This window comes from Lynx canadensis, chromosome C1 (assembly GCF_007474595.2).
Source record: "Lynx canadensis isolate LIC74 chromosome C1, mLynCan4.pri.v2, whole genome shotgun sequence".
NCBI classification, from domain to species: Eukaryota; Metazoa; Chordata; class Mammalia; order Carnivora; family Felidae; genus Lynx; species Lynx canadensis.
This window is the reverse complement of record NC_044310.1, coordinates 213,209,798-213,228,482: the sequence shown is the minus strand read 5'-3', so window position 1 is coordinate 213,228,482 and position 18,685 is coordinate 213,209,798. Positions and strand designations below refer to the sequence as shown.

Here is an 18,685-nt window from a genome sequence, read left to right as displayed (position 1 = left end):
ACACAAAACCCCCACTGAAAGCACTATGAGTGTTGAGAAGTGTAAAAGGGAGCAAGTACTAGAAAATCACAGAGGAAGAGAAGAAACAGGCACTGAGGAGGGGCCATTTGGCAAGTAGAAGCTGATTTTTAAGTGTTGATTAGTTCAGAGATGTAGAATTATAATGTCTTAGCTGGGAAGTACATGTATATGGCCTGATAATTCTGCCCTTCTCTTTAGAGAGGCTGCACACCTGTGCCTTCAGTGAAGTGACACCAGTGACTCCAGAGTTGACATGGTAGAAGGTGCACAGGGTAATCTGATCAAATTCAGTGGACCCTGCTGGACTCTTCTCCTTCCAAAAGAAGTTGGTGTATATTAGACTGATTAGGAACCCAGACCCAAATCATCATTAAAAAGAAAATGAAAGAGAAATTTAAGTGACCTAATGTTAAGAAAGGACTAAAAGCTATATTTTAGGGGGGCACCTGGGTGGCTCAGTCGGTTGAGAGTCTTACTCTTGATTTCAGCTCAGGTCGTGGTACCAGTTTGAGCCCTGCATTGGGCTCCATGCTAAGCATGGAGTCTGCTTGGGATTCTCTTTCTCTCCCTCTGTCCCTCTCCCCCACTTGCACTCACTCTGTCTCTCTAAAATAAAAAAAATAAAAAACAAGAACTTTATTTTTTTTTTATTAATTTTTTTTTAAAGTTTATTTAAAGAGAGAGAGCATGTGTGGAGGTGTGGGGAGGTGTGCAGACAGAGAGGGAGAGATAATCCAAGCAGGCTCCGCACTATAAGTGCGAGGAGCCCAGTGCGGGGCTTGACCTCACCAACCTGTAAGATCATGACCTGAGCCAAAATCAAGAGCCTGATGCTTAACTGACTGAGCCACCCAGGCACCCCTCAAAAAACAAGAACTTTAAACACTAAGACGTTAGGACTTTACTCAGTGAAAATCTTTTGAAAGTTTTTGAAGGGGAAGTAATGATATGATTCAGCTTGGATTTTAGGAGCGTTACTCTAGTCACTGTGTATTCGATTATAAAGGCTAGATGAGTGGTACTTCAACTTTACTGCACATAAAAATTGCTTTTTACAATGGCACTCCCAGGGCGCCTGGGCAGCTCAGTCAGAAGAGCATGTGGCTCTTGATCTCTTGTGAGTTCAAGCCCCACATTGGGCATAGAGATTACATACAAACATACATACATACATACATACATACATACATACATACATTTTTAAATGAGCATTCCCAGACCTCACTTGGGGAGACTCTAATTAACTAGGTTTGAGATGAAGCCCTAGAAACAGCATTTTTAACAAGATCATCAAACTATGCTTTGAGAAACAATGGACTAGAGATTGAAGGAGATAAGTTAGTTGAAAGGCTATTGTATCAACAATAGGGACATGTGGGTGGCTCAGTCAGTTGAACTTGCGACTTTCAACTTAGGTCATGATCTCAAGGTTCATGGGTTTGAGCCCCACATCAGGCTCTGTGCTGTCAGCTCAGAGCCTGCTTCAGATTCTGTGTCTCCCTCTCTCTGTCCCTCCCCGGCTCGCACTCTGTCTGTCTCTCTCAAAAATAAACAAACATTGGGGCGCCTGGGTGGCGTAGTCGGTTAAGCGTCCGACTTCAGCCAGGTCACGATCTCGCGGTCCGTGAGTTCAAGCCCCGTGTCAGGCTCTGGGCTGATGGCTCAGAGCCTGGAGCCTGTTTCCGATTCTGTGTCTCCCTCTCTCTCTGCCCCTCCCCCGTTCATGCTCTGTCTCTCTCTGTCCCAAAAATAAATAAACATTGAAAAAAAAAATTAAAAAAATAAATAAATAAATAAACAAACATTAAAACAATTGTTAAAAAAATAAGAGAAAAAATACCTTAAGACAACTAGCTAAACTACAAGTGCCAACACTGGGGGGAAATCATTCTTCTCTAGTCCTTTTTCTCAAAGAAATCTACTTAAGTCTCTATTTTAGTTAATACATATCAATCCTGATTTCTATGTGAAATTGGGTAAAGTAGAAAATCAGGACTTAAAGTTAGGTTTTATTGGAAATGCTAAAACTAGGGAGCATCCCTACCTTTAAATTGTTTTATGGTTAAGAAAACTCAAACCCCTCAAATGCAGTTTTTCTCTCTATATCTGATATGTAGAATATAAGTTTTTACAAACATAAAAGTAGAATTAGGTCTTATGTGTACTCGGAACAGATGAAGGGATGCAGATTAATATATGAGCAACACAAAGGACTGCAGCATATTTTCTGGGAATTAGAAGATTTTGAGTGAATAAAACCAAAGTCAAATATTCATACAACTAAGTTTTTGGTGACTTTTCCCTTATATAGAGTATCTAAGATAATATGTTCCTTTCTTTTTTCTTTTCTTTTTTTTTGTGGGAGAGAGCCCAAGCAGGGGAGTGGGGGTAGAGGGAGAGAGAAAAAATCCCAAGCATGCTTCATGCTCAGTTCAGAACCCTACATGGGGCTTGATCCCACCACCCTGGAATTATGACCCAAGCTGACATCAAGAATCAGATGCTCAACCTACTGAGCCACCCTGGTGCCCCAAGATAATATGTGCTTTTATTAGAGAATTTGAAATAGCTTGTAAAAAGTTACTTCATCAGGTTTTTTTGCTTTTTCCAGTCCTGAATAATAATGATATAATAATGTCCAACATTTGCATCATGTTTTACAATGTATAAACCATTTTTGTAGGCATTTCATATAATGCTGCAATAACCTTAAGGCTTTGGTATTATCTGTGGTTTATAAACTAAAACTCTTGTAAGTTAAAAGACTTATCTAAGATCACAGCTATTATGCAATAGAAACAACTCCAACCCAGGTGTTTTGCTCCAAACCAATTTTTATTTTCCCCTCTCTCAGCCTTGCCTTATGACTATATGCTAATATATCCTGTGGTCTCTCTCTTCCTCCCACAGCCCAAATGAATCCCTGAGACTTATAAGTGAGCTTTTTTTTTTTTTAATTTTTTTATGTTTGTTTATTTTTGAGAGAGCACATGCATGCTTACACAAGTGAGCAAGGGAGGGGCAGAGGGAGGGAGACAGAGGTTCCAAAGCAGGCTACACACTGACAGCAGAGAGCCCAACATGGGGTTCAAACTCATGAACCTGAGCCGAAGTCAGATGCTCAACCTGCTGAGCCACCCAGGCACCTGTATAGATGAGCATCTTAACTAAATATTCTTAAGCAGATTGCTTAGTGTTGAAATATTTTCATGTTGGGAGATAAAAATTTAGGGATCAGAGCACAGTCATTTGATAATAAACAAATGGCCTGATATAAATAAATAATTGAATCAAAAATGGGAGGGGTGACTCAGTCAGCTAAGTGACTCAGTCTCAGCTCAGGTCTTCGTCTCAGGGTCATGAGTTCAAGCCCCACGTTGGGCTCCACGATGGGTGTGAAGCCTACTCTAAAAAATAGAAGAGACCAATCTCTACTGCAAAATTCCAGATAACTCATATAGTTATTCTTACCTCAAGGAGATGGAGAACTCCCCACTCATTAGTTTGGGCTGCATATAGTGACTTCCTTCCAAGAATACAACGTGGAAAGGAGGGGAAAAGTATATTTACAGTGGAGAAATGACAAGCACCACCTCAGCCAGGTGATCAAGATCAACATCAACAGTAATAAGTCACGTGGATAGTACGTAGCCATGATGTGATGGGATGAAGATAGCATTTTACCTCAGTGGTCTTCCTCCTGAAAACCCACAACTCCAGCCTCATCAGGAGAAAAACATCAGACAAACCCTGATTGACAGACACCCAGAAAATACCTGACCAGTACTAAACACTGTCAAGGTCATCAAAAACAAAGGAAGTCTGAGAAACTCTCATAGCCCAGAGGAGCTTCAGGAGACATGACAACTAAATGTAATGTGGGATCCTGGACCAGATCCTGGGACAGAAAAAGGACATTAGATTAAAACTAAGGAAATCTGAACAAACTGTAGACTTTAGTTACTGATAATGTATCCATATTAGCTCATTAGTTGTGGCAAATCTGTCTCTAATAGGGGAACTAGGTGCGGGGGTATATGAGAACGGTGCTATTTTATAACCTTTCTGTAAATCTAAAACAGTTTACTTCTTAAAAAGAGCTAGAACAGAATAACACTTGATAAACCAGTTCCCTTCCTGGTGAATTGTTAGGAATTGAAATGATATAGATCTTCCATCCCTAGATTAGTAATCAGGATCTGAGTTAATATCATTAGAGAGTTATCTCAGTATCACTGGGAATTATCCAGCTTGAGTATGAGTTGTTTTGAAGGGCATGAATAAATAAGTTTTTTGGCCATATATATAGAGGAAATCCACAAAATTAGTAGAATAATGCCCAAATATAAGGTGACCGTGAATATAAGGCAATCTTTTACCATTCCAATGAAAAAATATTTTTTAAAGTGATGTGAGTGGAATAGACAAATATATATTTTACTTCTCGAACACCATAAACTTATAAAATAATGTATAGATATAAAAATATTGTGCTTTATATGTCTGTCACTTTTTATGAAACCGTATTGCCCAAATTTTTTACATGCAACTTTGATGTCAATACCTGGCACATAGGAGGTTGTTAATAAGTACTTAGCGAATGAATGATAGTTTGAGGGGCACCTTGGTGGCTCATTGAAGCATCCAACTTCTGACTTCGGCTCAGGTCATGATCTCATGGTTTGTGAGATGGAGCCCCAAGTAGGGCTCCACGCTGACAGCACAGAGCCTTCTTGGGACTCTCTCTTTCCCATTCTCTCTGTCCTGCTTATGTGCTCGCTTGCTCTCGCTCTCTCTCTCTCTCTCAAAATAAATAAAAAGGGGGGGATGCGTGGGTGGCTCAGTCGTTTGGGCGTCTGATTTCGGCTCAGGTCATGATCTCACAGTTCGTGAGTTCGAGCCCCGCGTCGGGTTCTATGCGGACAGCTTGGAGCCTGCTTCGGATTCTGTCTCCCTCTCTCTCTCCCTGCCCCTCCCCGGCTTACACTCTCTTTCTTTCTAAAAAATAAACACTAAAAAAAAAAAAAAGAAAGAAAGAAGAAGAAGAATAGTTTGAAATCAGATATATGGAGAGACCTGGATCAGTCTGTGCAGATCCTTTGAAGGCCTTTGACCAGGAAGGTAATACAGCAAAGGTGAAGTGGTACTCAGTCTCCTCTCAGGGGAAATGGAGATAGCACAAACTGCTCAGGGGAAGCCAGGTTGTGGTCAGGGTTGGCACGGGGGCACAGAAGGAGCCCCAACTTAGGAGGCAGCAAATCTAGATTCAGAGATCACTGTAGACTGACTGAGTGGTCCCAAGAGTGTGGGGGTGTGAAGAGTAAGGGCAAGAGCACTCAGGTGACATCGTGAGCAGAAGACACTAGCGTGTTGAAGAAAGGAGACTTATGGCTGGAACATAGTAACTGGGGAACTTGCAAACCATGGAAAGGACTTGCGTTTTGTTTTTTTTTTTTGTTTTTTTTTTTCAATGTTTATTTATTTTTGGGACAGAGAGAGACAGAGCATGAACGGGGGAGGGGCAGAGTGAGAGGGAGACACAGAATCGGAAACAGGCTCCAGGCTCCGAGCCATCAGCCCGGAGCCTGACGCGGGGCTCGAACTCACGGACCGCGAGATCGTGACCTGGCTGAAGTCGGACGCTTAACCGACTGCGCCACCCAGGCGCCCCAAAAGTTTTAGCATTTATTTATTTTTTGAGAGGCAGAGAGAGACAGTATGAGCAGGGAAAGGACAGAGAGAAAGGGAGACACAGAATCCAAAGCAGGGTCCAGGCTCTGAGCTGTCAGTACAGAACCTGATGCGGGGCTCGAACTCACAGTGAGATCGTGACCTGAGCCGAAGTCAGGCACTTAACCGACTGAGCCACCCAGATGCCCCAGCGTTTTGTTTTTAAGTGCAAAGGAAAACAAGGGATTGCCATCTAATTCACAGTTTTTAAGAAACTGCCTTCTGTGAGGAGTATGGATTGAAAGAGGAGGCAAGAATGGAAGCAAGGAAAACCATCAGGAGACTAGGTAGGAGATGATAAAGAATTTGTAACAACACTCTGTTCACTAAATGCCCGGGCACTGTTCTAAGCACCTTACATGAACCAACTCATTTAAGTGTGCTGTCCAGTTAGCACCCTCTTTCATTCTCAAAAGTACAAGTTTGGATGACAAATTACAGGAAACTATGAATCAGCCAATTAACATTTTCAGGGAGGCAGTCTTCCTACCCATCAATTTCAAATCATTCTATGAAAGCCACTAACCAAGACAACTCTACAATACACGATTCAAGCAGGAAAAACTAGAATCTCATCTCTGAACTTCTTCCTTATTGTTCCCATCTGTTCTGGGCCTGTCTCTTGGTTATCAGTTACATGTGGGCATTTCTATTTGTCTCTTTCTCAGTATCTTTTTTCTTTCACTCCATCTGTTGTGTATGCCTCTCTGTGTGTTTACGTGTTCTATGTTTCTTTCCTCTTTCCCCTTTTTGCCTTCCCCATTCCTCCTCTCTCCTTCTCCCCCTCCCCTAATCTCCCTCTTGTCTCTCCTCTCAATTGGCCAGTGAGGTACTGCCATGTATCTGTTCTGTTTAATATGTAAAAATTGAGGTTGACCATTTCCATTTAAAACTAAGCAAGAGCCAGTACTCATTCCAAAATGCTTCTAGATGATCGTCACTAAATATTTTAAATTCTTTTATCCCAGTTCCTTCATTCACATCTCGAGGAAATTTACCTAGTACCTCATTCACCTGACTAGTTTCTTCCAGCCCCCAAGCCTTCACTTCCCACTCCACCACCACCTCCCTGGCTGTCTTCTCTACCTCAGGTCTGTCCTCAGCTCCCGCACTGGATCGAAATCATACCAGGTCACAGCTATTTAAAACATAAGAGGACTTATGTAACCTTCTGTGTTGAGCCAAGTGACTCTCACTCTTCCATGTTTATCTTAGTTTATACTTCCTTTTTTACCTTTCCTAAAAGGCTGGACACTTTACCATCTATTGATTTTTTTTTTTTTTTTTTCTGGAGCTTATTGTTTCCAGGCCGAAGCTTATTTTTAAGATGCTCTTACATATGAGAGTGCTACTTTTGTCTGCCTGGTTCCAAATAAGCTACCAGGAACAGCTCTCTGAGAGAGGCTTCCCATAGTAAAGGAGTGTTCCTTTGTGCTCATCTTGGGTATAAATCACCTGGGAGCTTTTAAATGAGAAAAGACCTGGCTGACCCAGAAGGTGGTATTTATAAATAGTCCTCCAGCCCCCCTCCTTAAAGCCTGTCTGCCTAATCCTCTCCTCTCTCAAGATTGGAAGTGACTTGACCTTTGAGTCTTAAAACTCAGGCTCTTTTTCTCTGAAAAATCTAGTTAGCAAAAAGCTGTTAAAAATGTTTTCAGCCAAATGATCAGCCATCAAAGCTTGCCTTTCATTTCCAGCATTTTTAGCCAAATATGCTGCTTCTTTTGAGGACCATCTTTTCTCATTGTTATTATTTTAAGATACCTACCTTAATAATTTTTATTTCTGGGGCACCTGGGTGGCTCAGTCCGTTGAGCTTCCGACTTCAGCTCAGGTCATGATCTCGCTCTTCATGAGTTCAGGCCCCGCATCAGGCTCTGCTCTCAGTTCAGATTCTGTCTCTCTCTCTCTCTCTCTCTCTGCCCCTCCCCAACTTGTGCTCTCTGTCTTTCAAAAGTAGATCAACATTAAATAATAATAATAATTTTTATTTCTTTTTGCTATTGGGCTGTTATGGATTTGTATTTTTATGATTTATAAAGCTGTTCCCAAATGGCTGCGTCTCTGCCATGAATTAAAGAGTATTCCTTTGTACCTCTGACTTACAGAATTTGGAGGGGTTCTAAGCAGCCTCCACCCAACATCACTGGATGGAACTCTGTATGTATTTCTCTCATTTTGTGTTACTTATTGAGGGTAAAGTCTTACAGGTTTTCTTAGGATTATAAAATGAAGCACATGACATAGACACTGATAGGTTTCCAGACTAAGGTACATGTAGGAAATGCCTAGTTGTTGAACTAGCCAAAATATTTTTTTAATCTATTTCCCAAAAAGATAATTAAAGTTCTTAAATTGATTATTTATAAAGAGAAGAGGTGCTTATGTTAGGGAGATAAGCCGTATATTTTTAGCAGCTTATTTCCCTTGCTATAAAATGGAGGAAGCTTAAATTCACTATCCACTAATTACCGGAGAGAACACTCATTTTCTTTCTATCCTCTAATAGACTGAAGAGTAAGTTCTGGTGCCAGGCTTTTCTTTGCTGACCTGGGCAAGCAGCAATAATGCTTTTTCTGAAAACTGCTAGGTCTAATCTAGCTGTTGCTTTATGAAGGGAGCCCCTTTTCCCAGGCTTTTCTTGCAGTAGTTTTGCTAGAAAGCTCCACTTGTGTGTGAGCCTGAAACTTGAAGAATAATTTTAGTATTGTTGTTTAATTTAAGAAAATCTGGTGTCCAACGTAGCTATATTGGTACACGTGTCTATCTGAAGAGAAAGAATGAAAAGCATGTATAGGATAGGTTAAATGAGTACCGTGTCTTCTGAAAACCTTGGGCTTAAATGTCTAAGGCAGCTCTGTTTAGATCTGAGCTCAAGAGTGGACCTACTGGACAGAGCGATAGTATACATTGTTTCATTTCTCCAGTTGGGGAAGCTTTCTTTTAATATATGGAGACCCCAGAATACATAAGTGTATTTGTAGTAATTGGAATTTTAATACATGATCTAGGGGCATCTGGCTGGCTCAGTTAGTAGACCATTCGACTCTTGATCTTGGGATGGTGAGGTCAAGCCCCACATTGGGTATAGGACCTACTTAAAAAAAACAACAACAACAAAGTGATCTAATAAGTATGTATACTTTTGACTCGCTTTTGAATTTAGTTGTTTTAAAAAAAAAAGTGGAATTTCAGGGATGCCTGGATGGCTCTGTCAGTTAAGCATCCGACTCTTGGTTTTGGCTCAGGTCATGAACTCAGGGTCCCTGAGATCTAGCCCTGTATTGAACTTAGTGCTGACAGCACAGAGCCTACTTGGGACTCTCTCTCTGCCCTTCCTCCCCACCCCCACTCTCTCTCACTGTCCTCTCCAAATAAACATATAAACATTAAAAATAAAGTGGAGTTTCAAAATATGAAGCAGGGAAGAGAACACCACATAGGTGTATAAGAGCAGCAGTATCTGATGATACAATGAGCATACAAGGAGACGTGGTTAGGATTGCACACACCGAGAGGAGAGTAGCACAGCAGTGGTAGGTTCATGTGGGAGGGTGGGGATATAGTGCACAAGCAAATGGAGGGCCCCGGAGGCTTGGGTACCCCTCACATTCAAGGCACTCTACTGGATAACCTTGGCTACCTTTTGTGACTTTTCTCTTACCGCAGCAAAACCTAGAAAGAATCTCTCCAGAGGGTTAAATGTACCATGACGTGCATAGTGATGCTAACCAGCTGTGCCGCTTGGGGTTCAACACCGCAAGCTGCCCAAACAGTGGGAAAGGCCAAAGGCTCCCTGGGGTTTCAGAACTGACTGGCAGTCGGACCAGAACCTGCAGCAACAGCCACACTGCAGGAAAGGTTGGCTTAGCACCGCCTGCTGCCCCGTTCTGAAGAACGGCCGCCTTTTCCTCAAGCCCTTGTGTGACTGGGCCTTCGAACTGGTGCCCAGGCGTCCAAGCCTAGGCCATGTGCTTGCCTCCCGCCGTTCCAGGCTCCCGAGAGAAGGATTTGGGTCTGCTAGTTACGGTACCGCCGAGCAGTGGCTGTCTCCCACGAGGGCATGGAGGCTGCAGGGTGCTGTCGGGAAGAGGGTTTGGTTGCTAGACGGCAGAAAGAGAAAACACAAGACATGCAAACCAAACCGTATCACCTGTATTTATCTGAAGCTCAGTCTCTTTACAAATATGAACGATTTTTCTCAGACTTAGCCTCTATGGATAGATAATATTAATTTTCTTTTTCTGTAATTATTTGTCCATTGTTAAAAAAACAACACCTCAGGACTATGTTCGTAAGTTTAGTCCATCTGTGTCACAGTTGTGTGTGTGCATTGCTCAGTGTCCTAGTTCTACCTGGTTTTGCATGATGAGCAGAGTTCTGTGCCCTCTGACTCCTGTTTTCTACTCCCCAGAGAAAACTGTTTTCAATTTCTGGCTGATTTATTTGGTATTTGTCTTCATATTTCTGAGTTGCACACCGTGGCTATGTCTTAATGTTTCCATTTTAGACATTGTTTATCAACTTCCCACTCTGGAAAATGAGTTTTACTCTTTCCCAGCACTTCTGCCTGAGCACACATACATGCTCTCCTTCCCCCATCCTCGTGGGATAGCGGTATTGGGTCCACAGCCTGTGTCTTTATTATTATGACTATGTGAACATTTTTGCGATGAAGCCGTGTAGTCAACTATAACTACTCTTTTCTTCCAATACTACCTTTGGTTTTTCCCTGGTGATAATTACTGTCTTGGTTTTGTATTTATTTGCTTAGATTTTCTGTGCTTCTCACAAATTTAACCTCCAAATCTCCCCTAATTGTAGGAATCTTCCCATATAAACACATTAGATATTCAATGAATTTCTTAATCTCTCCCTAGGCATTCTTTTTTTTTTTTTTTACACGTATATTTATTTTTGAGAGGGGAGAGTCAGAGCATGAGTGGGGGAGGGGCAGAGAGAGAGGGAGACATAGAATCTGAAGTAGGCTCCAGTCTCCGAGCTGTCAGCACAGAGCCCAACGCAGGGCTTGAACCCATGAACCATGAGATCATGACCTGAGCCAAAGTCAGATGCTTTACCGACTGAGCCACCCAGGCACCCCTCTCCCTAAGCATTCTGACCTGTTCTTATCTGGACCCTTGACCAGTTGCCCTCCAGACCCACTAAGGAGCTGTTGTTCTGGGGTCTCTTTCACAATCATTTGAGGACCTTCACCTGTATCTTGTTTCAGATCCCTTGCTTCCTGGATTCAATATTGTTCTCTTCCTTAGTCTTCACCTGTTACTTTGAAATAGCAGATTACCATTAGTTTCTTGAGAAAGTAAATCTTTTTTTAGTTCCAGGAATTTCCCTGAGAATTTTAAAGTCACTGCTTCATTTTTTTTTTCTCTATCCCTCAGAGTCCCTGTTGAAAAGTGTAATTCATTCTGATTCTTTTTTTCCCATTCTGATTCTGACCTTTTATGTGACAGCTTGTTTTCCCTCTGAAAGCTTCTCTCTAACATTGATGTTCTGCAGATTCCCTCTGATGACTTGGGCACTTGCTGGACCCTTTCAATCTGGGACATTTTTGTGAATTAACTCATTCATGACTTTCTCTCCTTGGTCTTTCTCTTCTGTCTTTCTTGAACTGCTGTTATTTAGATGTTGGACCTCTTAGACTGATACCCAGTTTTTGTATCTTTACTCTCCTGTGTTCTATCATTGTGGCTTTTTATTTTTCTTTCTGAAAGAGTTCCTCAACTTTGTCTTCCAACCCTTACATTGAGTTGTTTGGTTCTGCTATCAAAATGTGTATTTTTCTGGGGCGCCTGGGTGGCTTGAAGTTGAAGTCAGACACTTCAACTCAGGTCATGATCTTGTGGTTTGTGAATTCAAGCTCCATGCCGAGCTCTCTGCTGTCAGTGCAGAGCCCGCTCCGGATCCTCTTTCTCCCTCTCTTTGCCCTTCCCCCACTCATGCTTTCTCTCTGTCTCTCTCAAAAAGAAACATTTTTAAATGTGAATGAATAAACAAAATGTTTTTTTCTAACATTATTTCTAACATTTTTCTGAATGTTCTTTTTTTCATTGCTATTTATTACTGACTCATTTATTGTATGATGAACAATACAGAAACTAGAAAATATAATTACTTGAAGGCATTTTATGACAAAAAGAGATTGTCAGTCGACTAGCCTCAAAATTTGTAAGCTTGGGGTGCCTGGGTAGCTCAGTTGGTTAAGGGTCTGGCTCTGTTTCGGCTCAGGTCATGATCTCACGGTTCGTGAGTTCTAGCCTGTGCTTGGGATTCTCTCTCTCTCTCTCCATCCCTCCAGTGCTCTCTCTCGCTCGCTCTCTTTCAAAATAAATAAATTTAAAAAAAAATTGTAAGCTTGAGCCAGAGAAAATCACCTAAAATATACAAAATTCTATTGTATATAATTTTTAGCGACCGTAAGGGTTATGTTATCTCTGGCTGTTTTGTTTGTTTTTAATGTATCTTTTTAAAAGTTTGTATCTTCCTGTATATTCTCTTTGTTCCTCTGAGTTGCTTTTTTCTCCCTATTTTGGTCTATCTTTCATAGTAAATGCTTTCCTCAATTTCTGGTGATCCTTGGCTATTTTCTGATATTTAAGAGCAGGCCACTAAACAGGTGCGTGAGAGCTCTGGACTTGTGAGTAAAACTTACAGGCTGTGAGCCTCACTGTGGGCTGCCACGGGTGGTCTGCATGTGTACTGGTATACCTGTCTTACCTTTTTCTTTAGGTCTGTTTATTTATTTATTGAGACCACACAAGCAGGGGAGAAGGGCAGGGAGAGAAGGTGCAGAGAGAGAACGAATCTCGAGCAAGTTCTACGCTTAGTCCCACCATCCCAGGATTGTGACCTGAGCTGAAATCAAGAGTCAGACCCTTAACTGACTGAGCCACTCAGGCACCCCTCTTTAGGTCTTTTATCTTGGCTGGTCTGATTCTGTTGGAAATTTTCTAACTTTGCACTATTTATTTTCTACCACTTTCTTGCAATTTCTAGGTGTATATGGTCTTTGGTTCTTATGTTGTAGATAAAAATATCTCCACTGGGTCTCTGCTAAAATCTTTCTTTAGATGTCCTTTAGACCCTCCTGTACTCTTATTTGCTTCCATGGCACTTAGCAGATAGGCCAACTTGCTAAACAGTAAACAGGAGTCAGTAGGAACAGATCTGAGAGCTAGAACACATCTAGATTACAAAGTAAGAGTCACTTTCAGTGCATTATTTTTCCTTAGTATATTTGATCAGAAATTGGATGAACCTCCGGGATGCTGAGACAGGGAAGATACTATGGCAAGGAACAGAAGACCTGTCGGTCCCCGGTGTGGAGCATGAAGGTACTCTCCAACCCTTTATCTGCACAGGGCTCTCATGTTTCGGGAGCAGGGCCCAAGCATCAGGGAGCTGAATTAATGCAGACCCTAATGGGGGCCAAGCCCCTGCAGGCACAGCACATGTTGTTGAACTTCCTAGTTCCTTTCCTATCGTTCTTTCTCTCACTTCCCAAAGTCCACTTTGTGCTGAAATTTTAGCATCAGAACATACCTAAAGATACAAACTAAGATCTCAACTTTGTTTTGTTTTTTTTTTTTTTCCAAAAGAAAATTTGCCTTTTTATCCCCCTGAAATAAAAGAAAAACTAAGGGGTTAAAACTAACAAAACACAGTAGAGAAGGTGCCTGTTCAGCCCACTTCCTGATGACAGCAGCTAGGGAAGGCCCTTAGATGCACTATATCTTGTGTTTCTTGATGATCTTTCAGTCAGATGCACTTGACCAATTGGGGACCTCTGCCTAAATTAAAAAGTATAATTCTGTTACCAAGGCATCCTCTGAAATTTAACATAGATAATGTGTTCTCTAAATCAGCTCTAAAAAGCTCCCAGAAACTTGAAGCACCATAGTATGTGATTTTCGTTGAGGGTGGCTTCAATATTTCTTTTTCTTTACCAGCCCGTGTTCCCAAGAAAATCCTCAAGTGCAAGGCAGTGTCTCGAGAATTGAACTTCTCTTCAGCAGAGCAAATGGAAAAATTCCGCCTGGAGCAAAAAGTTTACTTCAAAGGGCAATGCCTAGAAGGTATTCTGTGGCCTTTGTGCCTAGAAGCCACACTTAGGGTGACAGGGAAAAAAAGGCAAGATCCAGGGAACTAAAGCACTGCTTTGGTAACATTCATTTTGCAACTCAATTTGTGATAGGATTCCTACACCCTGCGAGACTGGGGGCCCCCAGCAAAAAGAAACAAAAACAAAGCTGATGACAAGGGGCACTGAGCCCAACAAAAGGGTTTCTGACCCTGGTGGGCCTGGGGTTGGTGTCTACTTTGTCACTGGTGAATTGTAACGAGGTCACGAGGAAGCAGCCGATTGGGGCCTGGTACAGTGCTCTCCATACAGTCTCAGGCAGATCTGACTGGCAACGCCACTCTGCACTGATTTTCTAACCATGGACTGTAAGAGTGCACGTATGTGTGTTAGAGCTGAAATTCCAAGTAGAAGGCCTATTCTGTCCTTCTCTTTATCATTTACATATTGCCTACTTCTAAGAAAGCCTTGCTTATGCTGTATCTGCCCACTGGTCCTAGTGCTTTAGACCCTGGAGCATAGGCAGCAAGCCTCTGGTGGGTTCAGAGGACAGCCTGAGGGGGCTTCCATGTCCTTTCTTATGGCTCTGGCTCCAGAGGTTTCTGACGGCTGCATTTATGGTTCTTGGGGTAAGAAGAGGCTCGCTCCAAAGGGGGGTGGACAAAGAGTCCTGAGACTGTCTGGGACGCCCACTCACCCGCTTTTCCTTCTTCCTTCAGAATGGTTCTTCGAGTTTGGCTTTGTGATCCCTAACTCCACAAACACCTGGCAGTCCCTGATAGAGGCAGCGCCCGAGTCCCAGATGATGCCTGCCAGCGTGCTAACGTGAGTGAGCAGACCACAGGGATTGTGGAGTGTGTCTAGAAGCAGGCGTTCCAGGCAGTGGGGGGACTGGTCAGCAGGCAACCTAGGTTGAAAATAAGGGTAAAGAGTATCCAGAGATATTCAGATTTACAGGTTACTGACTTCTGTCATATGAAAAAGATAGTGTGATCAAATGGAAAAAATATACAACTTTAGATTAGACTAAACAACTTTAGATTTAGACTAAATTCCTGATTAACCCTGACTAGCTGTGCAATCTTGGACAATACCTCTGGCCTTATTTTTCTCCTCTCTAAACATAGAATTAATAATTCTGTCTCACAGAGGTGTAGTCAGGACAAAATGAGATGATATGGAAGGACACTGGCGTGTGCTACATATTAAATCTATGCTACTTTGCTCACTTTCCTGACTACCAAACGTCTGATACTCTGTACGTTTCTTGAATAGCCTTTAATGGAGTCTGTCAAAGGTCTAATTTTGTTTTAGAGGATAATCTTTGGTTACAGTTTTTCAGAGACTAGCTTACCATTTTTAATAGCTATGCTTCCTGCTCAAAGAATAATTAGTTTGTCCTTTGTCCAAAACAACTGTCAGTAACAACCCAATTACCATTCTCTCTTGGAAAAAGGTATTAGTCTTTCAAAGGTTTTAGTAATACTGTGTTGTAGTGGGTTATTCACACAGATAATCGTGTAATATTGGATTGTCCCTTTAAACAGATCCTTGATGAAAGCCACACTGAATATAGAGGTTGTTTATAAGTCCTTAATAGATTTTTAATTACAATAGTAGGTGTTTTTATATTCTATTAGCCATTTAAATCTTGAGTTTCTTATGTACCTACTTTATAATTAATTACCAGCAAAAATGTATCTGCTGGCTATTAATTACCCTGGAAAAGTACAGGGTAGTATATAGAAGGGCGTTTTTTATATTTTATTAGCCTTCATTTGACTCCTCCTTGACCAGGCCCAATTTTTTTCAGGTACTAAAACCAGTAAGTATATGATGACATATCTAGGTTATTTCAGTCATATTTTACTTTTTGGAACCTAAAATCAGTTCCTCTGTTGCCCTTAACTTGGTTCAAGAGTGCTTTGGTTTGGAAACACTGAGATACCCACCAAGAAAAATGAAATTCCACTCTGTGCAGCGATACAGGTGTATCATTTGGGGTTCTTTGGCTGCAAGCCGTAGAAACTGACTCCAGCTAATAGGACAGAGCTGAAAGGTGTGGGGTGTCCTGAGACCTGGGCAGCTCAAAAGATGCAGATGGCAGGAATCCGTGGATGATTTCCTTCAGGAGCAGCCATAGGAAGTATCCTGCTCTAGGGAGAGAGTCTGACTGGCCCAAATTATGTCCTATGCCCACCTCTTTGCCAGGTGAAGCGGGGGCTACTTGACTGACACAGACTGGAGATGGTGTGGGTCCCCAAAAGAAGAGCAGAGTGCTGTTACCCAAAGTGATGAGAACAGATGCAGGAAAGGCCAACCCTCAGCTGTCCACCAGAGTAGGTGTTGTAGGGAAAGATACCACCCCTGAGGCCTGCAGGTTTCCAGGTGTATCAAAAAGTCAGTTATTTAAAAAAAAAAAAAAAAAAAAAAAGGTCACATTTTATAAGCACCCCTGTGTGCAAAGTCCTCTACTAAGGGCTTTATATATATCGAGGACTAAGATATGCTCTCTCTTCTGTTTTCTGAACTTGCAGAAAGTTAAATGTCACATTAGACTTCTAACCCCATTTAGACATAGATTTTAGTGTCCCCAAGCCAAGGTTCTAGGTGGGTGCATGTCCTTGAGCCCAGCAGACCCAAACTGAAACCACTTGGTGAGAATGAAATCTGTTGCCTAACACATTCACTCTTTTGCCCTCTTTTCTTACTTATAGTGGGAATGTTATCATAGAGACAAAGTTTTTTGACGACGATCTTCTTGTAAGCACATCCAGAGTGAGACTTTTCTACGTTTGAGAGAAGAATGTGTGTGCATTTCAAGAATTTGGGGTTTGGGGGGGAAAGGAGGAAACTGTTTACTTTTTTCCTCCACACATTTGGTTTTTGACACTTTCACCCCTAATTCCCTCTATGGCAAAACCCACCTGCAGCCACCAGGGGACCAGTTCTGTGTAGGTAACCAGATGGCTGTTTCCTCCCAAGCTGCCATCTTCCACTGACCAGACTAAACTCCCAACCCCAGACCAGGGTAGAAGGCGAGCCTTGAGTCCTTCCCACGGTGACACAGGGACAAACGCTTACCACGAGAGTGGATGCTCTTCCCACCCCCTCCCTGCCTCCTCCTTGGGCCCTGCAGGCAACACATCTTCCTTTGGCCCCTGGTTTTGGAAAAATTCATATTCCTGACTTATGTTTAGTTTTTTTCCTACCATTTCTATTTCATACATTCTCATACGCCTAACTTGTAAAATAGACTGATATTATTATTACATAATGAATTAAAACATATGAATTAAAATATTCCTACAGTCTTTAGCATGGCACTGCTTTCATCTCTACTTTTTCTGGAACATGAACTCGGCCCCATGATGGGAAGAAAGACATTTATCAGACCATAGGATCACCACTATGTTTTACTCCAGAGATCGACTCATAGATCTTGCGGTTCCTGTTGCTTCAGTTGCTGCTTTCCAAGAATGTTACAACGTACCCAGACAAGACCCATGACCTTAACATTTGTCTTTTAGACGTGATATTTAGTGGTTCTCTTCCAGAACATAGATACGCCCGTTGTTTGTTTGTTGTTAACTTTTTTCATACCTTGATGATGTACATTTGTTCAAGAGATTTCCTTGGCAGAGTAGGGACTCTTATATTCCTAAGTGAGAGAACAGAGGTTACAAAATGGAGAAAAAAAATCTCCTTCGAGTCATGTGGAGAACGATGGGAATGCATCTGGGATGGGGTGGGTGCTGGGAGGCCTCAAAACCCAGTCAAATGGTGGTGTGACCGGTGTGGTGTGGGAGAGAGCGATCATATCTGCAGTGCCTGCAAGTCCGACATGAGAGAGAGAAGGGATCTTTTTTAGGAACTTACCTCTGACCTCCCAGTAGCTTTCACTATCCTTTATAAAATACCAACAATTAAAAGTTTTGCGGTTCCCACAGTAGTAAGGTCTGAGGCCAGAGGGGAGGAGACTACACCAAAAGATGGGCCCTCTGTGGTGTAGCCCCTGCTCCCAGATTCCTCCTCTCCTTCTGTCTGTTGCCGAAGCGTCTGTTTGCATCTGTGGATGGGGAGAGAAGTACATTTTTAGTATACTATTGCCCTGTTTCAGTGGTAATTCTATTCTTCACATTAGGGCTGTTGTCTTCAAAAGCCAATTTTTAAATTCCAAGGTTGGATTAAAACAACAACAACAAAGTTCAAATGAGTCCAGGTTTCCTTTTACTTTCTGGAAATACCATCTCTTTTCTCAGAGTGAGAGCTCGTCTCCTTTCCTTTTCCTAAACTGCATCTGCTCCCCATCAAGGAAGGCTCTCAGGGGACTGGACACCTCCCAGTGGAGAAAAGACCATCCCAGGGAAGCTTCTCCACCTGCTTAGAGCCTCCTTCACTGTCAGGGACACACTTCTTTGCCAGCTGCTCTTAAAAAAATAGTTACAGCCCAGTCCTCCTTAGACTCTCACCATCTCCTCAGGCAACAGCGCATATGCTCAGGCAATGTGGATCATCTTATCGTGAAACAACTAAGGCCAAAAAAGGGTGTACTCCAGGGACAGTGTGATAGAGGGACCGTGCAGGAGGGACCGGAGCAGGCCCAGAGGGGGGCTGCAGCTGTGGTGGACTAGGACAAGGGGGGAGGAGCACGGGCAGCGGGGAGCACAAGCAGAAGGAGAGGACAGAGCTGCGGGGACGAGGCCCTTGTAGGTTAAAGTCCGCCTTGGTAGAGTGGGTGCAGATCCGAATGCCTGCAGAGCTGGGCCGTCCGTGGATACATCGAAGGCCACAGAACGTTATGAAAGAGAGCATACAGCCCAGGCATAGCAC

At 42.4% G+C, this 18,685-nt stretch overlaps 1 protein-coding gene across 3 annotated transcripts in view; it reads left to right on the top strand.

The window, feature by feature from the left end:
* Positions 1-18,068, top strand: part of PDE6D (phosphodiesterase 6D) — a 54,543-nt gene extending 36,475 nt beyond the window's left edge. The window contains exons 2-5 of one of the 3 annotated variants that reach the window (XM_032594535.1): positions 13,018-13,106; positions 13,722-13,847; positions 14,572-14,677; positions 17,165-18,068. In XM_032594535.1, coding sequence (XP_032450426.1) covers positions 13,025-13,106; positions 13,722-13,847; positions 14,572-14,677; positions 17,165-17,171 — 321 coding nt within the window. In that variant the 5' untranslated portion in view covers positions 13,018-13,024 and the 3' untranslated portion in view covers positions 17,172-18,068. The other 2 variants (XM_030324745.1, XM_032594534.1) reach the window with 2 other exon arrangements.
* Positions 18,069-18,685: the final 617 nt, after the last annotated feature.